The following is a 24,899-nucleotide window of genomic DNA, read 5'->3' on the forward strand; positions in this document are numbered from 1 at the left end:
TCATTCGTAAGGGGTCAAAGGGTTAACAGCGCTCTCTTCGCTTTTGATACCTTTACAAATTATTATTCGTCTAATTTTTCTTCCCTGCTATTTGGTCTTCCCCTTCCACTAACGTAAAGGTTTGACGCGCGCTCGACGTTGAAACGTCTAACTTTACGGAGATCTGTATTGAACATTTCGATCAACAAGATGACATGTCATGGTGATATTTATCCTCTATTTGCGCTTATAGAAAAGTGCCCCATTAATTAAGTTCACTCGTTCAATTGCTTGAACAGAAACGTAATTTTCATCAACTTGCTTTACATTGCCAGGGACAGTTCAAACTGTGCGTCTTATTGATTCCGTGCTAGAGACGATTACATTCAGTTCTTGATTTAACAGAGAGGACCGACATAATCCTAGCCAAACATTTATAACACCCACCAGCGTCAATTTTCTGTTTTTTAATTTTGTCTGTTTGATTTCAATCTACTTATTAACTTCCCCGTCACAATAGCGCTATTCTCTCTGTCAAACAAAATCCTGCAAAGGTGCAGAACTAGCGCGTATCAATCTTGAGTTATCTTTTGACGGAAAAAAATATCTGGGTCAGAAAGCCCGACGTGAAGAAGGTATGACACAACCGTTCTTGTCGCTTACTTTGTTATTAATAGCAGTCATCTACTTTCGAAATACTACTTGCGTTTGTTGACTTAAGTTTATTGGTTACGACCTAAACAAACTACGAAACTGTCCTGGGTTACAGTGACATGTTTCATGTGCTTCGATTGTGATTTGATTTGATGACAATTAAGATTTGTAATTAACTACACGACTATCCTTGGGTAATCTGTCAACGTACATGTACATTCGATGTGTCTGTTTGCACTGGATCCATTCTACTTCGTCGCTCGCGTTGAAAAGGTTTCGTTTTGGTCTGTGTAAATTCCATTAGCACCTCGAATCACAACATCGATTTGCATTTTGATCAAAAGTGGCTTGAAAGACGAGAACAAACAGTTTTGCGACGCCAAACAGTCAGTGGAACCGCAAGGATGGTAAGTGTACTGGTTTCGCTCTGCACGTTCGCTGTAATTTCTTGTATTTGCGATAGCAACGCAGCAGATAAGTTGCTTTACAAAGACGATCCATCTATCCACAACCCGTACCGTCCGCCAGTGAAAGATGATCGTTCAGGAGCCTTTAACATGACAGCGCGACAGGCACTGAAAGCCATCGAAGAGGTGCACAACGGCACTGTCGACTGCACAACAATGCTGGCAGAGAGAAGCTTGAAGCTTTTGTATTTTAAATACGAGAATAGCGTCTATACCGCTCAAGCCAACCTCGCCATTCGCACAGCAAATTTAATCTCCGATCTGTTACCAACGGGCTCCGCTAAAACATTGAATATTTCCGGGAAACCAGTGCTGAAGACGCACAGGGAAGTTCTTCACGCGATTGTAAGGAACAACCTTGAAAATGACCCGCTTATTGTAGGTTCAGCGATCATTTTTGACAATAACAGCTTTATAAACAACTCGTTTTATGCACCGTACGCCTACAGAAACGCAAACGATACTTTCATTAAAGTCACAGATCTGTCTGCCGGCTGGAGTTATCTTCACGAAGCATTTGTGAGGCTAATGAAGTCTAAATCACGCGGAAGGCCTTTTCCGGAGCGAACCACATACTTCTATGAACAAAATGATATTTCTTCCGCACCGAAACGGCTAAAACTCACGCACAAGTTTGTGGAGTCTATCGATGGACTATGGAGCCGTCCTTACTTCGAGTGCACCACAGCGAGAGCCTGGTTAATAACGTACACTTCTCCTATACTTGGCAACTGGGACAGTAATGGATCGATCTCCTTCATGTAAGTTTACACTAGATATCTCCTCTTTAGGTGGTAATATAGATATATAGAAATAATGATGTTCTGTCAAATTTACCTGAATTGCGTTTTTTTCATTTCAGTTTTATTTTATTGAACAATTTTTCTTTTACAGTCAATGTTTATTTGAATTCAAAAGAAAAATCAATGGTTTCATTGATAAATAGAATTTTTATTTTTTAGCTCTGGCTTTACAAAAAAGGTAAAAAAGTCAAATAAACTTCACTGCGGGAAATCAATTCAAACACTGACTTTCCTCTGAATCTCAAGGAAATGTTTGCATTCGTACCTGTCACCTTACTTCCTTTCGACTGAGGCAGCCCAAACTTCTAGTCACAATATTATATCAGTACAATATCGCAAACAAACATGTGATAAAGGATTCGACAACTTATCAGTCAAAGAGAAGAACTTTGTCTTGATGCACTACCCGGATGCATGTGCACAAGATAAGCTAAGCTGAGTTGTCTTGATGCACTACTCGGAGCTTGTGCACAAGCTAATTCTTTGCAGTTATAACGAAGAATCATGAATCATATCTTAAATACTCTTAAGGGTAATTGACTGAGGCTAGAGAGACAACTACTTTCAACAAGAAAATTGTCGGCACTTAACCACTAAAGCCGCAATATTCTGGGCGTGAATACCACTTATATCCTGGATGCACTTGCTTTTAGCCCCTCTCCCAGTACACTGGTTTCACTTTGTTTCCTGTGATTGTACCACTTTGAATGGGGAAAGAGAGTACTTTGTGTAATGTAAATATTCCAGCCACAATCATTGGTTGATATTCTTACTATTTTTACCTGTTCTGTGACTCTTCCAGGGGCATGACTACAATTGATATCGCTCTTACGAATGTCGACATAAATCAGTGTGACAAGGGGTCTGAGGGCAAGTTTCAGTTCGAAATTTTCGCTGGTACTCATCGATGTAAAAATGAAACCACTCAGGTGAGGCAACTGCACATGTCATGAACTAGTCATTAACACTTTTGCAACATGATGCGCAATTAAAAGTGACCATGAAAAAGTAAAATGACACCTATCATTGCACACCAGCTAACAAGCAATAAATCACGACACTTAGCTTGTCGTGCGAAAGCTGCATCCCGTTACTTCCGTTTCCTTGCAAAATTTTGCAGCTACCGTCTTTCAACAGTCGGAAGTTTTGCAATCTTAGACCATAGTATTTCGTCAGGATCAGAAGAGACGAGAATTTGGAGAATAAAACTACCGTAAATTTTACATTGTTTCAAGTTGTTTTCGCCAGTTTTCATGCGCGATCTTGTTTTACAAGCAGCCTTGCACCCCTCGTCCGATGAAAATCGGTCATAGTACTGTTTGGCACTTGCCCTGTTCACATCATGTACCACATTCACATCAGCGAAAAACTTTTAGTTCAACAAGGTTTTGCTGAATGAAAAGCTGCAAGCAGGGACTATATTTTGCCTGAGGTTCATGTAATCAGTAAATTCTATTTTCAACGAGCCAAATTTGAGGTCAAGTTTATGCAAAGAACAATCTTTAATCGTGCTTAATCAACAAAACAGGTTTAAAACTTTTTATAGCTTGGATTCGATGAGGTATTAGTTTTAGTTTGATATTGATCGATCCCTTTCTTTTCCGTTTTTACCTAAAAAAGTGCCTGCCTGTAACTGGACTCGGTTTCAGAGCCGGTTCCTACAAATGCGTGTGTAGGCCTGGGTACTATTTCCCGAACGTTACCTCTCACGTGAAATATTTCAACGGATCTGAAATCGAGGCCGCAGCCGTTGAGCCAAGTCACAGGTATTACTCGAACCCAGACTCCTTTCAATGCATCAAGTGCCAGCCTGGCTGTGATGCATGCGTGGATGATTCCCCGTGCATTGTAACATTGAACTGGCCGCTTAGGAGAGCGTTGATGGGTTTGACTGTAGTCACTATCCTGGCCGCCATTGGAATAAGTGCGTTTATTTTGTACTTCCGTGAATTGAAGGTGAGTTTCCTGATTAGTAGTGAGTTAGAAATTCCCCACCCTTCTCCCGTCAGTGCTTTCCTACAAAGCTGTAGTTATGGACCACTCCAAAGAGAAAATTTCTCTGCTGGGTGTAGAATTTACCACTGTCGTCTTGGATAGAGCATCGTTTTCCACTAAGGGTTAGAAAATTCGGAGTTGGAGGGATCCAGTAGGGCGAGTGAGTTTGGTGGGGTTCCACAACGTAATTTTTTCTTTAACCTGGTCAGCTGAAAATGCTTAAATCTTTATCTCGCTAGAAATGTTGTGACGAATTTACCGTTAGCTCGCAGTGATGTATTGCTGGCAAATTTCTATACTAAGTCGGAAAGAGCAGTGAGTCAAAAACAAATTAACTCGGTCCACGTGCCTTCTTCTTGCAGGTTGTGAAGACGGCTAGTCCCCATTTTCTTGTCATTATATTAGCAGGATGTATGTTGTCGTATAGCGAGGTTAGTTGAGCTGCACTATGAGTCTTTCAAGACATAACAGCATAACAGGCTGTGCTTTAATCACTGCGTACACGAAATATAGTTGACTCAGGTCAAGGAAAAATGACCCAGATGAAACAAAACCTAGATTTCGTATCCTTTGAACACATTCAACGCGAATGAAATGTATAATTGGCCTGAAAAGAAAGGGCTATTAACTGAAATACTAAAACGAGATTTAAATGTGGATTCTCCTTAAAATGTTGAAAACAGGCCGTCATGAAGAATGACAGTTGTGCTACTGAACAGTCAAATTTCACACAATGTGTTCTACGCAAAACAGAAAGAACAGCAACATAAGAAAAAGTGATTATTTAGAGTAGTAATCATGATAAGTTCCAATGGCTCCACAGAAGTATCAGTAAAGCCAGTTATAGGCGGCTTAGCGCCTGTCATAAGATCTCTTACCGCTGTCTGTTTAGCCAGCGCGCAGGCTCTCGTGTTTGGGTTTCGTCTTTTCGGTACCGCCGCCCATGGAAAAGTTATTGTAATCTCCGGCTATAACTGTGTCTCTGTTTCCGTCGCGTCAGATTCTTGTGCTGTATCCTGAAGCGCAGAATACTTTATGTATCGTTCGTCTTTGGTTTCGCCACATTGGATTTGGACTTGGTTTCACCTCATTGCTCCTCAAAACATGGAGGTGAGTTTCATATTGTTTTTAAACAATTTCCAGGGGTTCAGCCAAAGGAGTTGTTACCCCATAAAACCTGACAGTAATATTCATATTGGTAGTTAATATATTTGTCCACCGATGTTCACTCTAAAGTTACTTTGATAATTACTAGGAAAATTTGTTTGACAATCAGGTACTTCGTAGATCTGTGACCATTTCTCTTATTCTCATTACCTTTACAATTGATTCAAGGATAATAATGTGAGGATAAATTAGAAACCAGTCTCTCACGAATTAGAGGGTTAAGGGCGATCTGAAATTTCTCTTGTGATGATTGTGCAGGTAACTGAGTCTGGAAATCATACAGATGTTCCATTAGTTACCAAACAAAAACAAAGATCGTGAGCGGTCGAAGAGTTCCCATCATAAAGTACAGCGTCATTGTTTTAGCCGGTTTTCCCAGTAATTGATTAACTATACTAAGTTTGAAATGGTGATTTGGATTTTTAAGCAGAGTTGATAATGTTATTTGGCAACCGTAACGAATTTCTAAAGCTGACGTTTCGAGTGTTGGCCCTTTGTCTGAGCCATTTGAGGAATTTATCTTTCAAATGGCACTTTTTCTTTCCACGGTATCAACGAACGCTTTTCACTCAAAAAATTTATACTTTTGTTTTTCACGTTACGCTGTTCTCACTAATATAATGGTGTAGCTTAATTTTTCCATAAAGCACCCACAATTCCTCTATACGCTCTGAAGAAGGACAAAGTCTCGAAACGTCCGTCAGCTATAAAACCCTTTACGGCGACCAGTTAACATTATCACCTCAGTTTTTAAAGGCAAATTATCGTGTAATGCCTCCCACCGACGCAACACCACTGTTTCAAATCCCTTAGTTGAGATTTTATAGAAATCAGAACAATAGTTAACTGAATACGTTTCGAAAGCAAACAGCTCTTATAAAAAATTTAGACATTTTACAGCGGAGTGCGCGGAGCGTGACACTATAACGAAGAGGGTATGGTAACCTACCAAGGCTAGAAACTTGACTTCTCCATCCTTATCCTGCACAAAAATGATCATTTAACTGAAGAGATCAAAAGGACTTTTGCCTTGTTAATTACTATGTGAATTATTCCAGGTTTCCTTAGACACTTTCCACCTATTTCCTAATGGCGCTTGCATTATCTGAAGATTTTGGGAGTTTATGAACACAACGATGAAGCGCTCGATGTGTGCCACTAATTTATGGGTGAACTCAAAATGGTGCTTGGCCCGCCCGTAAAGATTTATGCGAGTGTGGGTCAAATTTCGCTATAGCGCACTTAATTTACCAATCAGAGCGATCGCATCTCAGCCATATAGTTTGTAGAAGTTACCGTATGATGCATAGCGAAGATCGTAACTTTTCTGCTATTTTTTTCTTTTGCAGAATTTCCGTGATATTTCGTGTTAAATCTGCACAGAAGATAAAGCTCACTGATCGCCATCTTCTCCAGCGCCTCGCTCCCATTCTGGCGTTGTACGTGGTTTATCTGCTGGCCTGGTCACTAGCCGGCCCCAGTCACGTGGTAGAAATGAAGATGCCAGGGGATCTTAAGTTCCATGAGTGCTCCTTTGACTGGTGGGACCATGCCATTTTGATATGTAAGTTAAACTTAGGCCTCATTCACTCTACTCAAAAAAAAAAACAAAAAAAAAAAAAAAAGACAACGACAACAACAAAAATTACAAAGAAGTAACTTTCTTTCTACGTTTAGGCCTGTAGGTTCACCATCAGTGCTTTTTGTCAATCGCGTTTTGATAATATCCTAGAGAAAAGGGATCTCATGCTCTATCATTTGTCTCCTCCCGCATTTTGCATACGTTTTTCCCGCCAGTGCTGAGTAGAGTTTGTTGAATTTCTTTCTTGCCTTTGTTAGTTGAAATACTCTTCTTGTTCTGGGGAATCCACCTGTGCTATAACGTCAGGAAAGCGCCATCCGCCTTCAACGAGAGCAAGTTTATCAGTTGGTCAATTTACAATTTAACTGTGGTCACTTTCTTCCTCAAAATTACGAGGTATGGTTAGTTTTATTACTTACTTCAAATTAAGGAGAATTATTCTCCAGAAACCATTTCTCTACCTATACACGAAAATAAGACACTAGCTGCGTTATGCGACTTCAAAGAGTCACGAACCTCAGTAATTTCAAGACTCAGTAACCTGGCCGCACTCGCATAACCTTTTTGAGCGGCTCCCAAACAACTGCTTCTCTGATCATCGCGGTAAACAAAGTAACACACAGAAATCTTTTTTTTCTCACTTTTGGGGTCAAAAGCATCATTTTGTGGAGCTCTTTATTGTTCAAGAGATTACCGAGAGAAAGTAAAAGTTAGCTTGGATGAAAGGTTGTGATGTGAAAGGAAAGCTGTCTGGTTGCTAAGCAGTATTCAAAATGGCAGCTTCCATAATCGAATTTTTAACACACTTAAAGGCAACTTTCGAAAGGTGAGGTTATTCCTTGGAATTTACTGGAACTGCCTTCAGTGTCATTCATTCCATACATTTTTAATGGTGAAGATAAAATGATATTGTTTCCGTAGCATATTGTCTCTTTGAAAGATTAGCCTAAAGGATCCAACATCATTCCATATTGTTGAATTGAACTTTATTGAAAGATGTTGGTCGTGGTGTCCAAACGAATTTAACATGTTAGATGCAATACTCGGTACAAAGGTCTGGGTATGAACTCTACCCAGATTTCATCGGAAACAAATTCGCACTACATTTTTTTGACCTAAAAATGGCGTAAGATAGATCGCGAGTGAATGATGTTTAGCCTCTGTTGTTGACTCTGCTGGTAATGTTGGCAAAGGAAGATATTGCGTTGTTGATGAGAGAGGGAATTTGGGTTATACCGAGATAACCCCCACTGGCTGACATTTTATCAATCATCTACTTGCCAAATGATGAATTGATATTGCAAGGAAAAGTGGCCGGCTTTTTAATCGGTTATATTAGTTTAAGAGATATTGGAACCTTTCCATTCCGGCAAATTATTTTGTTAAGTCCATTTTACTAAGTACACACAGACGACTTCCAAATGTAGAAGGTAGCAAAGTCTTCCTTTGATAAGATAAGATTGAATGTAATATCCTTTAATATTTTGAAATATAACTATGTGTTGATGTTATTCGTGCTAAATTCCACACCTACGTCTGTCCTCTAAATAAAGAAATATCCTTGATGCAGGTTCATGACCTTTGATGGTCATGACGTAAATACAGCAATAATTTGAAGATCTTTGAATATGCAATGGAAAGTTCAATAATGTAGCAACACGCGGCATTTTACATGTGTTCTTGTGAGTAACTATTTTGCGGTGAGCATCTTGAAATCTGGAAACCGCTAGGTGCGTCATCGTTGGTCCACAAACCCTTCCGTCAAAAGCTGTTCTCTGATTGTTTTTGATCGAGTGTTTTCGTAAGTTCACAAGAAAGTCAAGTTTATCTTTGGTTTTAAGAACGAAGTTTCAAGTGGGTGAATTCCTGATATGTTCTCGTTTCGAATGCTCTTAAGGTTTCTTTTTTCGCGTTGTAAAATAACTTTTCTTGTATGGCTGTGGGCACGCACACTGAGAGATAGGAATAGATTGCACTTTGCAGTCTACCATAAGATTAAGACTTCTTCTTTACTGAAGAACAGCTGTAAGATTTTGCGATTGAAATATTGCTTTCATAAGTGTATTGGTTACTTTCACCGTGTCGGTTAAAAAGAATGCTTCGCCCGGCGAGGTCCTTTATTTTGCTTTTTGAATAAGTTTATTCTGTGAATAAGTATGGTTTCCATGTTGTAAGAGGATACTTCTTTGCTTGCATAAATAAATAAATTTTCAACCTTTCGATCCACGATTCATTCAAATGTTCCCTTCAAAGGAAAGGGAAAATAAGATGATGTCTTCAAGTTTCATGTAAGCTTAGGAATGATTTTTTCCTCTGGGTATCAACTATTTTTGTCATTTTGATTATCCACAAAAGAAAAAAACTGCAAAACACGGACATTTTTCCTTACGTTTCTTTCGAGGAAAAGGATAAAACTTTGCAAAGGATGGCATCGCTCCAAAGGGTGTTTTGAATTGAAATGAATGTTTTGTATGTCTGTGAACAAGGGTTCCATTCATTGACTCTGTTTTTAAGAATTGAATACTCATTTTAAAATGTCGTAGTAAACATGGCGTCACGGTGGGGTAATTACAGATGTCGAACTTTTCAATAAATTGTTACATACGTTGACATCATCATTGTGATTCCCCATATTCTTCTCTGTGCATTTCCATCGGTGACGAACGGAATTCGTTTAACAATCAAAGCTTCTTTGGTTCGATTTAAGTTGGCCATCATGCCCTTTATTCTCACGAACTTAATGAATGATTTAGCTGTATGACTGTGAAGAGCAGTTAGATGTTGATCGCTCTCGGGGTTTAAAGAGTTGAAGGAAACGAGTACATTGTGGAAGGCTCGGTGAGTTCGCCAAACGAAAAAGACGCATGAATAAAATAAGAGCCAAGATGGATAAAGTTCGAGAGGATTTAAGCAGTTTGTTCTTAGAGAATTTGCAAAACTTCGGCTTAATTTATCCACATGGACAGACTGCGACTACGCTTCTTTTGCGGTAAGAAACGGTGTGTACTCTATTGTAAAGATCTCTTTGTCCGTCCACGACTTTGGAGTCAGTACTTTGATTATTCACGTTCGACTGCATTTCAAAAGTACTACATGAACTTGTTGGTCGATAGTTTCAGTTTCTTCTTGTCAAAAGTCGCTCACTGTGAATGGAACCACTATGTTACCACTTCTGCCTTTTTTGTTCGTTCTAGGTTTCATTCGTTTTTTAACATATTTTAAACGATCGATCTAAAATTAAAGATCCTTATTTATTTCTAAGCTTTCGAGTGTCGTGTTCACCTTGCAATTTGTTTAGGAAGCGCAGAATATAGGAAAACCAAATCACCTTACAGTTTCTCTTCTCGACGCGGAGGACTCTGACTGTTTCTACGACATACACCTGCACTCCTACCCAACTCACAGTATTTCGCTCGCTACAGCTCACTATGCGAGCAATATACTTTTAGCCTCTTGACGATAAACAAAACCATTTATTTCTTGAACAGCCCCTCTATGTTTGCCGTTGCTGTCTTGGAGACAGTCTATCTTAAGCTTTCAACGGAAGGTCTTGTTTGTTTTGTGATATTAACACAATATCAACCAAAAATATGTTAGTATTTTTATATTGATCCTTATCAGAAAACGGTTTGCTAAAATTAATGCGAGTCTGATATAAGTGTGAACAATTTCTGATAGTTTGTGGGTTGGTGAAAGCGCGCACAAGAGGACAGACCGATTTTAGCGGCTGGTTCCTCGAACCCAAAGGAGATATGAAGGAATTGGCAGAAAGAATTCTTGAGACTACTCGAATGGTTAGTTTTCAGTCCTTAAAACTGGTAGATTTTAGATAGTTCTCTCGAAGAGGCTGGTTGCAGACTTTTAAAGACCCTAAACAAAAGATGATTTTTCTTCCAACCTGTCTCGAGCCATTTGCTGCGCCGTCAGAAGACAAGTTTTAGACAAGATTGCCTGGTGTATTTACGTTTGCGTGGTACTACTTAATCGCATACAACAAGTTATGTCGAAGATACAAATGTAGAAGACTGGTACTAATTTATTAACCAGCAAAGGCAATGAAATCAGTTCTTTAGTTGCCAAAGGTTACGTGCTATGAAGAAAAGCATTTTTGTTAATTGTCTATTCCTAATGATACAATCTGATTGATGTAATTTCCTTCCTGTAACAAAACATTCTTCAATCCAGTCTGGTTTATATCTATTTTTGATCCAAGATATTTTAGATTATATTGAATAAGTGCTGATAATACTTTTGGATGAGATGTGATCAACATCAAAAACAACAAAAATAGCAACATGCGGAGAAGGGTGTCGAATTTAACTAATTTTTGGAAAAACCCCATCACTGCCGAGATCTGAATATCAATTAATTGCACTATCTGCAATACATTTTTGCTTTGAGATTTTGATGTTAAATCAAACAATGTAACTCTGTGCAATTTTTTTCTTTGTTCAAACGCGTGTCGGCTTATAATTGTACAAGAGATTATAACTGATGATAATAGGACTGAGTGGAGTCAAATTCGGTATATAATCATACGAGCGATAACAAAATCGATTGTTAATCACGAGTATGGTTACAGACCGAATTGGACGAAACGAAATCTTTCTAACAATCAATCATAAAATTACAATTTCCGAGAAAAGAAGAATAGCCCAGTTATGAAAGAAAGGGAAAATTTCCATTAAAAGACTGACAAAGGAGGCGTAAATTGTTTTATTATTTGATTGGTTGATTTGAACTTTAACTTTCAATGTGATTGGCTCATTGAACTGCCTTGTAACAAGCTGTCCGATGACAACGTGGCAAGTGAATTAGTGGAAAACAGGAATTTTTTAAACCAATTACAATCAAGGAAACTGTAATTTTTATGACTATAAAACTTTTTATATTAATCTCTTGAATTGTATGGGTATTTTGATGAGATACATCCTTTCTGTCATCTCGGGAGTGAACGGGATGGATTGTCCAGTAATTAATTTTGTCGTCCATGTAGGAAGCTCGGAAAAGGAAGATGGTTTTTGACTAAGTTTCTGAACGGAAGGTACCTCATGTTTCACTGATGAACCCTATACACCCAAACAATAGTTTGTTTATTCTTCATACTGTTCTCCATACAATCTCCAAGATGTTGACAAGGAGAATTTGTTAAACAATCAAGAGCTTCTTTGTTTATCTTCTTCTTTATTCTCGTGACCTTAATGTGTGAATCAGAAGTGATATTGTAAAAATATATTTGATGCCAGTCACTCTTAGAGTCAAAGGCTAAAAGTGTTTAATGGCAGACTTTGTTCCCATAGGCAAAATTTGTTACTATTTGACGTCATCGCCTTTCTGTGAGAAAATACATAAGATATGACCACTTTTTTGAAAATAAAGTAGACGAATAAAGAATTTGATCTTTTTTGGGGTTGCTTAATAAAGATTTCCTCTTGTAGTCTAAGGATTCGATCAGACGAGCTAAAGCTGGAGTTGGTTCGCTGAGTTTTACCGGCTGTGATAATAAAGTTTGACAGTCGATTATATTTGACAGTATATATTGCATTCAGCTTTGTTTTAATCGTTTTAAGTCTGCGTTTGGTCGCAATGAATGTTGAAAAAACAACAACAACAATAACAAACAACAGTTAACAACCCCGAAAACACATCCAGATGGATACTTACAACAGCAACCTCGAAACTGGAGACAATCTAAAACTATATACTACGAGCAAGTTTTTAAATCTTAACGCTAATTCTCTGTAGTTGCCCTTCTGTCGCGATTTTTATCCGCTCTTTGTCCGATTCCCGCCTATATTTTGCAAGTTTGCACTGGCACCGTTGCTAAGCAACGAAAGGACTACATAGCGCCCTCGCCCTGCTGTCATGGTTGTTTCCGCTGTCCGGAGTCGCTTCTGGCGCACTCACTCGTAAAATAATTATGATAATAATTGCGCGGATGCGACCCAAGGAAATTGTTACCTGTTTATTAAGGAAGTGAAGTATTTAAGGAGTGTTTATTTGATGATGCCGATAGAAGATGAATTGTTTCATCCACCGAAGACTTCGTTGTTTTGGAACTTAACCTTTGTTGACGAATTCGATCGCGATTCAGTGTCTCTGGGTTTGCAAATATAGTAATAGATCATTTTGCCTTCATTGATCATTCCCTTATGATACTTAATCGATTTTATCATTTGAAGGAGCCACTTGAAGTCACGAGTCGTGTGTTTATCAAGACAAACATTTACTTCTATGAAGTGCGCGTAAACAAGTCTCTGTTCTCTAACATAAATCGACTATCAGAACAGATCAGGGGTTTTCCGATGGCGCCGGGAAATACCGGAATCTAAGCCTTTAATTGTTTCAGTTTTACTATGGAGACAATAAGGGCTTTTCTTCGGCGACGTTACTACAAAAAGGGGTTTTGTTGCGTTGCCGTTTATGCATATTACAAGAAAAAAATGTTGGCCTTAAATTTTACAAGTTAGTTGTATAATCCATGTAAATCTTCTGCGTGTTTGGCAATCTTCAATCTTTTATGGTTTCATCTCGCCTTTGAGATTTATATCTTATTCTTTAAAACATTATCGTCATCTTAATCGTAAGCTGTAAGAAAAAATTGCTTCTTCTCCACGATATTACCGAAGTATCGTTCTTCAGCTCGGTACATACAACTTATGTCATCTGTGGAACTGAAATAATGGGCACTGCTACGCACTTAATTTGACGTAATCATCTGTTGAAAACAAAGTGAAACAAAGCACATCAATATTTTTGTCTGTTCATTCGTTTTTTTTCTTTTTATCTCTGGCGTGTACGCGCGTCGAACATTTAATCTTTGGAATTTATCTGGCACCTCTATTATTAGTGATTAACCATTTCCTTCTCTATTTTCGCTTTTCTTAGCCACAATACGAATTTCCACTACGTAAGATATTACTCATTTCCTGCGTTGATCGTTCGCAATACTTATATGAAGGTTTCTTTCATGAAGTCAGTACTTTCCAAACGGAAGGCAATCCCACGTCGCTTTCAGTTTGCTTTTTAATCTTTAAACTGCCGGCTCACCACCTGTCACCGTGAGAAAGCAAAATGTTTGCTTGCGTGGGTGTTCTGTCATTTAACACTTTTAGGGGTTTCCACCATCAAAGACAGAATGATATCGCTTTTGGATTTCCTGGTTAGTCTTGTATTGAGCTGTCTCATTAGAAATTCTATTTATTCCTTGCATAAGCGTTAATTATCGAAAGTTCATTAAGTGCACTCGATAAGCTAAGTAATCATCTTGTCACAAACATCAGCGCCCCTTTATTTTTTTAAATAAAAAAAAAGTTTTGAATGTTTCGAAATCAAGAAAATCTTAAAAAACTTGCAAGCGGATAAGTGCGTAAAGTCACTTTGAACTAAATGCGCTGTGATTGTTAAGTTTATTTATTTGATTTAATCTTTCTCAATTTTTACTTTATTTATTGATATCATCATTGTCATTTTGAATGATCGTCTCGTTCCGAACTTGCTGAAGGAGGCAAAGAATCATGGAACGAAAGTGGTGTACACGTATGGATTGAGGCGATACGTGCCCTTCGATGTATTAAGGAACCCTTGCGTCACCAAACGGCTTATATCACTTACAAGCCTCATTTGTTCTGCGTGTGAAATACTTCCACTTTCTCTGAAGCAGCGAGCAAAGTTATAACTTAATGTTGCTTTAATTTGCCATTGACGGAGTTAATTGTTTCGTTACGCACGTCATTGGTGAAAAGAACGTTACATCAATGGAACGTTCGGGAAAACACGCGACGGTGGAACTCTATTCACGCCACGAGGAACTAATGCATTTTGGAACGTATCACTACTTCATTCTCTTGGGTGACTGTACTAGAACTTTTTTTGCAGTCACGGGCTACTAGCAACCTTTATATCCGATCTAAAAATATCACTGTGTCAAACAATGAATAATTATGATATCGTCACTAGCTAATTGTCATGTTTAGACCAGCTTTGTCCGAAGGAACGCTAAGAAGCGTTGACAGATGCTGGGGGGAAATGGTCGATGGATCTTTCCTGAAAAATCTTTTGATTTCCGTGCGGTTTTTCTTCTTCTTCAGAAGATCAAATTTTTAGGCTTGAAAAAGGCGTGAGTGACAACCAAACTGCGTGACCCCCGTCGAGTGTTTATTATTGTGAGAGAATTTTATGACGTCAAACGGTCTTTTTATAAATAAGCCCACTCATTGCAAGCACCGAATCATTCATTATTTCACAAGCCTCTTCTTGTGTGGATCAAACCTTCCAGTGTGTCCTGGCACGAAGTGTCCGTGTGTCTCTTTACTCAAACGCGCACACAAGCTGGCCATTTATTAGGCCGTAACTAAGGGAATCCCACACTGTTCTTCTACTTCTGAAAGGGAAAGGTGAGTAATGTGTAAAAAGTAATGTGTGAGTAATTATTTCGTCCATTATTTTAAAAATTGGATTTTGTGTTTGTACGAAATTTTCGCAAGTGCAAAGTCCGCACGGTACGCCGTTAACCTCTGTTAAACAGCCATCGATATCTGTTTGAACGTGAAACTCTCCTAAAATCAGATGTGTGTGGACATGTATTTTACTCTATTTGCGGTTTTAATCTTGTTTGATTACACATGTCTCTCTGAGTGACTGACTGTGTGAATATTACTTACCGACTCGTTGATGTTTTTAATTTAACTCAAACAAATATGCCTTCGATAAATTTTTATGCCCGTTCTATCCTCTTTTGGCGATCTTATCACCCTTAAGACACAGTGTATGTCTGTGTGAATTGAATCAGCTGTGATGAACTTTGAATGCAATTTGAATATTGGTCGAAGATTTTCGGGACTTGGAAATATAGAGTTCAATTATGTACCTTTTTTTTTACTTTGACCTTTTCACTCATACGAAACCACAGCTTAATTTCTAGCTTTTCTGAAGTTCATTGTTGTTCGTTTTAATGCAATATAAATTTCTACTTTCGAATACGTATTTCACAACGCGAAATCGAAACATGAAAAATTTCATTCCGTACTTTTCGCTCTGACAATAACACGAAATGACGTCATCCGTATCAAACACGTCTGCTAGCGTTGGTTAATAATTAAATGTTATCGAATACTAAATACAGGCTGATCAGTATAACTCCGAGCTTAGCGGCGGATACCGTGTTGGGATGCCAATTCTTCGGCGGAAAAACTGAATATTAATGTTGTGTTATCGCGATGTTTTCTTCTCTAGATGAGAGAGTGTTTTAAAATTCGCATAATGGGATGCTTGCCGTCTCGACGACAGGACGAAGAGACTTCTCCGAAGGAAAACTCTCCGTCGAATAAAGCATCTGGAAAGCGTTCGAATCGAACACAGGAGAAGGGAAAAAAGGACAAAGCGACACTCGCTCCGACGATACAAATGGTCAATGCAGACACCTTGAAACTTTTACAGGAAATCGGCGAACTTAAGATGTTTCAAACAGCGAGTGATTCCGATCACAAGAAACATATAGACTTGCATCATGACATAATGTTAGCCTTAGAGAACCCAACTAAAGCGAGCAACGCCGTCACGTCAGTGTCAACTGGGGCATCAAGCAATGTGATATAAAACCGGTTGGAAACCACTGAAGTTTTACCAGTGAAACTGACCAGAAAATAACATCGTTTTGTGGAATCGACGCGTTAAATTTATTCATGGCTTCTTGGACTCGCTTTATCGCTCGAAGAATATTGTGAAATGCGAACAACCTATGAACGAGAACAGGATGCAATTTTTCCTCGATAAATTTTTTTTGTGGATATTTATTGTCGATCTGTTTTAGTGGGTTTCATAACTGCTGCCTTGTGAACTACATGTCTTGCTGAATCGGATATGGAAAGCAGCCAGATATTCCCTTTGAAGAAAGTGGAAAATGGCCAAAATAGCAAGCAAGCAGGTCGACGTTGTGGCCACAATTCCTCACGGGCCGATATCAGGGCTGCACCGAACGAGAGGCGAATTTCGATTGGGCTGTTTTCAAGGTGAAATATAACGAGGAAACAAGGGCAGTTACAAGACGCGAGTATCTGTTTTACCGAGACAACACGAAGCCAACAATTAAAAATGTTCAATTTAAGAATGAGTTTATTTAGCGACTTATCGCGGAAACCGGTTGAATTTTCAATAAAAAAGGCCCTTGCAGTGAACTAAGGCAAGAAGCATGTAAATACAAAATTCGTTCCATTAATATTCATACACTATAATGCAGAATTCTATTTTCTTTTAAACAAACAGACGGCATATGTTCATTCATTCGTTTTACAATTGGAAACGTTTGCGAAATTTTATTCACTAGCTATCGTCTGAAAAATCAATCTTTTTATCAATGGGTTTTGTGATCGCTAATGCATACAGCTCTTTTTTGTTGCCGAAGAAAAAAAAAACTTCCTTGTCGAGCTGCCGTAAAAGGTGTATTGTTAAAACCGAAGATAATATTTTCGAGTTTATACAATTTTGGTGATAGGAAAAACTCCTCGACAAAAAAGAATCGCGACCGCCACAGCGCGCAAAACAGTTGTAATGATAACAATGATAAACATTGGAATATAAAGTGCGGGGACGAAACTCCACCGCGTATAATTTGGTTGAAACCGCCCTACTTCATTCCACTCTGTCGCTGGACGAAATAAACAGAACGGTGAAAATTAACAAAAAAAAAATTCATCAAATTTGCATACAAGTCGTAAAGTTGATTAAAAATTTGACAAAAAACATGGAAGTACATTTGATGGTTTTTCAGCAATATTTCTTGTTAACTATTTATTCGTGACAATGAAAAATCTTCCATGTACAGAAACTATATAATAAAACTCAGTTTTGAAGACGAGTATCAATCCTTGTTATTTATTGAACGAGTGACTAATTTTAGGTTATTCAGTTCCTTAATAATGCGTATTACGCGACCAACAATGTACGCGATATATGTTTTTGCCGACTCGACTAGTTTCCATTTAATTTTGCCCTTACTTTAATTAACAACACCTAGATTGAATCAGTAACTTTTTAAGTAAACCTTAATACTGTATAGCTCATGTTTTTAATTTTTAACACTCAGTTCCGAACAAATACATGTCACTTTCTCCGTCAGTGTCCTTTATTGAAGCATGTGTTCGTCTTTTAATCCACCTTTGACAAACACCCTTTTTTCGACGATGGAATATTCTCTCCAATGTTTTCCTTTAACTTAATCGACACTTACTCGCTGGCTTTCACAGGGACGGTTTTTTACACTTCTCTTCTATCCTAAATGAGAACTTTAGGGCGTTACATCGCAATTCTTCGACCTGGAAACATTTAGGCTAATTTTTTCACAATCCGTGTTAATCTCTTCTATCTTAAACCTTTTTTAGTATCTTTTATTTGTTTGCGTACCCTACCAAAGGATTATTTCAAAGTCTAATTTTTATTAGAGGCATATCTTTATTAAATTCGCAACGACACCCATTTTAAGGTGACGTTGCCTGCTGCCTTTAATAAGAATGTAGACGAAAGCTTTAAGCCAGCTAGCTTCCTCATTAAATTCAACTTTTTTAATCCAGTAATTTTTCGCTGTACTTTAATGAGGTTAGCTCTTGCATTTATTTTAAAGGGAGAGAGGACCTACAAGAATGCTTTAGTCTTGTAAAATATGTACAGAAAAGACAATTTGTGGTCTGTTTGTTGACTGGTTGATCGCAAGCTTCGGCTCAAACTTGAATAATTCAACCCTTCTTAATACAATAGTGATTAACTCTTGCAAACGGAATGATCTTGTGAATGACAACTTAATATGCTTTACACTTTTAAAAATTAATCACTATTCGCGATCACGTTTCGTGGCTGAAAATATGTGAATTGCTCCTCGGACGTGCATAAACATATCTACTGCACGAGAGGCCTTTTGTAACGTTTTAGCGGACAAAGTATTTCTGACATTTTACGTCATGCAAGTTTCTTAATTTCTCCTTTGTCACGTACTCCCTCTCCGCGTGACCACTTTTTTACTTGCTTGCAGAATTGTTACCAGGTAATGATTTTTATTGACGTATTATGTCCGAAGTCAATCTCCTCCCACACGTTTCACGAATCTTTATTTTAACATTTAAATTTTTTTTTTATCTTCTTTATTTCATCGAAATAATGAAAAGACTTATCTTAATTTTGACAATTTTGGCTTGACAAGAATTATTACTTGTTAAAAGGCAGTGGAGGAATTATTTCCACTGCCATTTTGATGCTATGTAAGATAAATGTTAATTAATAACAGCGATAAAAAAAAGGCAAAAAAAGTTGCCATACTTCTATCTTTCTTGCAATATTCCCAACAAAAAATTTCTTGAAAGAGACTTGTATAATATAAAATATTATAATATAAGATAATAGATAGTTATGGTATTAATGATAATAATAATAATTATAATAATGATAATATTAATAATAAATGATTATTGTAAGAATGAAAGATATTATCCCGTGTGAATTAAAGTTATTTAATGGTTGGATTATGAAACTTTTAGGTACAAACTCACTTTAGTTCCTCTTGGAATAATTCGTATGGCAGGGACAATGAACCGTTTATTTTGATAGCCTTGGAAATTCATCTTTTATTTTCCTTTCGTTTCTGTTTCGTATTTATTGTTATTATCAGAATCAAACGTATGCCTATACTCCACACAGCCTTGGTAGAAATCTTTATTTGGTCTTTCCTATAATAATTTATTTATTTGGGCTTATTTTTGTTTCCTTCCTAGAATTAAGGTGTAAAAATCTTACTGATGATTTCTATTTTAGACATAATTAATCAAGTTATTTGGTCTTTGAAAGCATTTGATTGGTTTCCTTCCGGAAATTGACAGGTGGAACGTCACTTTCTGACAGGCCGCACGTTCTTGTAAATATGCAATGAGGTCCTGTATTAACAGTCAATTAATTCTTCGTTTTCAATGCTAGTATAATTTTGTAAGGCGAGGCAATCATGCGAATACTTTCGAATTATTTTTGCTATATTTGCCTTTTTCCTCTCTGAAATTTATAGTGCACCGCTCATCATTCGCGTCGAAGCGAGTTTAATAAGCTTAAAATCTATTCATGATGCATTTTACTTGTTGGGATTTTGGTAATGGTTTTAATTTCGTGCCCGCTGTGCGTTTTGGCTGTTTCAATAAACATGAGTCACAATAGATATTGTCAATATAGCCACACTATGTCAAGTTTAATTGGGAGGTAACCTCATGCTGTACGGTTGAACACGGTAAAGGGTGTTGTATTCTATTCTCTCGATGTCTTTGCTCAGGGTTAGGGTTTTTTTGCTTTTTCTAATATCCTTTTCCAACCCTAAACCTTATAGAAACCTTTGTGAAAACTAGTGAAAGCAAACTTGCTCAATGAATATGAATTTTTAATTGAAGTTGAGGGAACCTATTTAGGGATTATTTGGCTACTTTTTTTGTTTTTGTTTTTGTTTTTTTTCGTAATTGGTTTTCGTTATTCTCTCGGACAAAGGGCTAACGCTTAAAACGTCAGCTTAAAAATTCTTTACAACGGCCAATTTAAATTATCATGTCAGTAGATAAATTCAAAATACACCACAGTTTCTTTAGAAATTTAATCCCTTTTATACATTCGAATACTTTTGTTGCGTGTGACGGCGCAGATTTTTGTCCGTACCTCTTGGGGACCTTGTGGTGACTATTTAGAAATTGGCCTAGCCATTGTCTTTCGCAGGTTGAAAGAAGTGTCACATTTTTAAGGCTCTATTTAAATGGTGCTTAGGATACAGAAGTGAATGGGTGATTTTTTTTTTAAGGTAATGCATCTGTTTGCGCTGATTGTCAAGTTACCTACGTAATCCATTGCCTCATTACAAGCAATGTGCGTCAGCATTTGCGTTCAAGTGATAGTTATGACTTCGTGCAGCTGACGAGGAAAATTATCAATTAATTTATGAATATTCTCGAAACTGTTTGGTTTTTTTCTCAAATAAAAAGGCTTCTGATGCTATTGCAATTGTAAAACTTAACTGCGAAGGCCGCTTGATTAGCGAAACGCCGCTGTTATGAAGCCATTCACTCAAATAGAGGTTGCGAGGCAGCACTTTTGCGCTGTACTTTTGGCTCTTCAGATTCAAATTTTCGTATTTAAACGAAGCCTTATAACAGGTGAACCACAGCAATATTTTCTATTTTGCTATATTTACTATTTAGCTGATCTCTCAAATAGTTCCGGCTATAGTAGGCAGGGTAAGGAGGCTTAGTTTTAAGTTATTTCAAAAAAAGTTTGTGAAGGACCATTCAGACGAGCTCAAAGCGATCGAGCCAACATTTTACGTGCTCAAAGTCATAAAACTACCATTTTGTTATTCATGTCATGTGCGTTCGTGAGATTTCACTCACTAAGTGAAAAACTTTTAAGTTATCTGTTCACGAATTACCATCCAGCCCCTTTTAATGTATATGTCCAAGAGATAACCGGCTTTTTAGTGAAATACTTAGCTGTCTATCATTAAGTGTTTTAGCTTTCTGTCCACGCACAGATGTCTTCTAATTTAAAAATTTCCCTTAATTTTGCACTCGCGGTCATCATTTTTTCGGTTTTTATGATGAAGTTTTCTATCCTTGTTATCTAAAAATGGAAAACGAGCTCAGATTTCAGTAAAGGCCCCCTTTAATCTTATACCGACCTTTTAGGCTAATTGAGTCATCCATGCAAGCAGCCGAAAACATCAAGGCAAAACCGACAGGTCACTTTCACGAACAGACTTTGTGAGACTTGACTGAAAAAGAGCTCTTTAGTTTACTGTGATAATGAGTGAGGTTCTCAAAACGTCAGCTATTTATACCGACAACACTAAGTCCTCCCCTGAGCTGATCTGACCCGGACAATCAGACCACGCGATCAGAAGCAAAATATTTCCCAACACTCTGTCCATTGGTCTCAGTCTTCAGTCTTCTGTCTTAGAGCGCACAACGAAAAGCAGATTAGGAAATGAACAGACGTTAGGACATTTTGACTTGGCAAACTGGTGATGTAACAAAGTATGAAAAAGGCTGTGGAAGGTTAAACCTGCTTTCTAAACAATCTAAAAAACCTTTTAAACGGCAGTCATAAAAATAATAAGGACAGCTGCAGCAATGGAGACAGACTCAGAAAAGGAAAGAAAAACTTTTAGTTTAATGCAAAGATAATTTGTAGTAGGTGGAGAGGAGAGACCTCCAAAATGTGTCTCGCTCCTGACGTGTGGCTTAGTAACTCAGTTGGTAAAGGCGCCCGACTAGTATCTGGGAGGCCTGGGTCGGAATATTTTTCAGTTTCCTTCTCAACAATTGCTAAAATTTCAGATCATCGCTTTACTTGACGTTAAGACTTGTAAGTAATCCGATATTTGGGCAGTTTACTCGTTTCCTCTGTTTTATCATAATTTATTTTACTTGTAATTGACATCTTTTAGCTGAAGGATTTGAAAAACCTTTTCCCCTGTGGTTTATTGCAGGCTTTTCATTGGGGACCTGGCGGGACCTGATATGATTTACCTGCTGGAGTTCTTCAGAGTTCAGCTTGCTGTGTCCGTTTTGGTTGGGCTCGTATTTGTTCCCAAGGTGAGGATCTTAGTGAGGAGAAGCTAAAAACATTTTCTTTAAACCTTTTGACTCCTAAGAGTAACCAGTATCTAACTTTTCCTGACAATATCACCGCTAAATCACAGCTGAAGGTCACAAGAATAACGAAAATGATCACCAACTAAAGAAACTCCTGATTGCTAAACAGCTTCTCCTATAGGCACTTAAAGAAATGTATAGAGAAGAGAATAGAGAATATGCATACTGATGTTAGGGTTAAAAGGGATAAAGAAATTGCTTGGGCGCTTTTCGTTTGATTGTTGTTGTTTTTCTTTCGAAGAGAACTAAGTGATGTAGGAGCACAGCGAGGACACAATGGTGGCAGTGGCAAAGATAGGATAAAATTAAACAGCTCTGCCTTCTTCTCTAACCTACTTTGTTTGGTCGGGAACCTGCCTACTGGCCTAGGCCTCTTCCCCAGGGGGGAAGGGACTCACCAGACCTCTGCTCTTTGTGATCGTTTGCCAGAGTCACTCGGGGTAGAGATTCGAGAACCGTTTGTAAAGGAGATACTACGGGAATGATAAGGAGATCCAGTATCGGTTTTCTTTTTTTTTCCTTTTTTTCCCCTTACTTTTTTTTAATTTTTTTTTAAAAATTTTTTTCGCCATTACTTTTTTTTTCTCTTATTTTGGTAGGGGGGAGGGGGGGGGTGCCTAGGTGGTAGGAGGGTAGGCAGGGCTTCAATGGCTCGTTCTTTTTCAACGAGTGCTTCAGGTTCGAGCCTTAACTGGCTCACTCATTCTCTTGTGTTTCCTTGATAAGCAATCCATTCTTACATGACCTATCTCCATGCACGATTATAAAGTGGAACTGCCAGAACACCCGACGAAATAGTGATATTTGCTCTTTCATTTACTCGTGGTATTTATCTTTGTTTACCAGGCATCCTGTCCAGAAGGAGTAAGAATACTCCTACTCGCCTCGTGCATTAAAAACCGGAATAGGTTTCGGGTTGAATAGATCACCATGCTCTCTGTTATGTGATATCTACACAAGTTTTTGTACATACTTTTACATAATTTAATGCTGTCTTGCAGATTATTCGTGTGATTAAGGGACGCGGAGACGTATTTGACACCAGTGGTAGGATTGCGTCTATAAAAGGGGCTGCCCTCAATATGGCAACTGGACAGTCCTCTGAAGGGACGGTGAACTTGAGCCAAGAAAATGAAGATCTTAAGGTAAGTGTTTATTTAAGTCATCTTTCCAAATTATTGTGAGCTCACAAGGTATAAATAGAAGTAAAAACCATTTCCATGGTCTATTCCACACCCCCCCCCTCCAAGCATCATGAACAGCATCGCTAAAATGACTGATAAAAAGTTTCCAGTCTATTAACCTTCTACAGGGATGCAAAGGTGATGGGAAATCTAGGTCACGGAAATTGGGGGTTCGTCGCTAACAAAACTTTCAGAATAACTTAAGCGCTTTTTTTAGGGGACTGAAAACCAGAAGTGCTCTGATAGAATAATCTGCTCTCACATGTTACAAAAAACTCCTTAATCGTGGATTATGGAAAACATCTAGGTCTTCCAAACGGTTACTGAGGTCAAAAGAGTGTGAAGCTTGCATTAGTAAGATCGTAACTATGCTAAAAAATTTACAGTCTAAATTTACAATATTGCGAAACCTCGAGGAATTCTAGAAGATCTTATGTTATTTGTAATATTTGTTGCTTTTGCTTATCACGATTGGCCCTGAAGAGCCATTTTGGGAAAATGGTCAAATAAGAAATTATTGATCAAATATTCTCAAACTGTGACTTAAGAGCCTTAAGGGGCGTCAATCAACCTACTCAAACTTGCAATGAATAACTCAGCTTAAAATAAAATCCCTTTTTATTTAAATTATCGTCGGATCAATGTCAGTATCTACGCAACTGCGCCCCCTACCCCTACCCCTACCCTAACCAAACAACTATCAACTGATAACAAGCCAGGGCTAATTTTGGGTCAGGGGAGGGGTAGGTGCGCAGCTATTCAGATACTGACATTGATCCAAGCTGTCATCGTTTGATTTTTAGGAGGAGATACGTAAACTTTATGGTCAGCTTCAACAGATGAAAACCGCCAACATGGAGGCTGGAAACAGGCATCTGGGTCGTTCTTCATCCCTTCTGTTTGGCGGATCCACTCCATCACTCTTGAGCTCAACACCTAACATCAACGGAAACATGGCTTGTTTGGTGAGCTCTGTAAGAGAGAAACGACCGCAAAGACACTCGCCAGCTGCTGAACTTACGAGCGACTTTGTTTGACGACGGTTCCTTAGGACAATGCTCTGGTAGCATATCTCCTCAAAGATTTTACATTTTTGCATCCTCGTGTTCCTCATTTTCCTTTGATCATGTTTTTTATAGATCTTCGAATTCTACAAAAGAGTGGAACAAGACACCACGTTAATTGCTTATTACCAATGTCAATACCTTAAATCAAACACAAATCACCACTTAATGCCAACAGTTTTTAACATTTTGCGATTGATTGTCACAATCATTACTCAAGCCATGTTTCTTGTTGATTAGATAGCTTAAAATTCCATCACCATGCATGCATCTCTTGTATAGAACGCTACGAATAAAACTGATATAGACTGTTTTCTTATTCCTGTATAGTTGATCATTTTT

General features: G+C 38.0%; 1 protein-coding gene across 1 annotated transcript; it reads left to right on the plus strand.

Annotated features, from left to right (window-relative positions):
- The first annotated feature begins 210 nt into the window (after positions 1 to 210).
- Positions 211 to 24,876, plus strand: LOC113682193 (putative G protein-coupled receptor CG31760). The gene is made up of 10 exons (XM_089189394.1): positions 211 to 1,861; positions 2,706 to 2,832; positions 3,524 to 3,859; positions 4,261 to 4,329; positions 4,899 to 5,008; positions 6,415 to 6,629; positions 6,905 to 7,043; positions 22,144 to 22,249; positions 23,311 to 23,454; positions 24,297 to 24,876. Exons 1-10 carry the CDS (start codon positions 1,038 to 1,040, stop codon positions 24,528 to 24,530), a joined length of 2,304 nt encoding a protein of 767 aa, XP_089045520.1. The 5' UTR covers positions 211 to 1,037; the 3' UTR covers positions 24,531 to 24,876.
- Positions 24,877 to 24,899: the final 23 nt, after the last annotated feature.

This window comes from Pocillopora damicornis, chromosome 1, assembly GCF_964200805.1.
Source record: "Pocillopora damicornis chromosome 1, jaPocDami1.2, whole genome shotgun sequence".
Taxonomy (NCBI): domain Eukaryota; kingdom Metazoa; phylum Cnidaria; class Anthozoa; order Scleractinia; family Pocilloporidae; genus Pocillopora; species Pocillopora damicornis.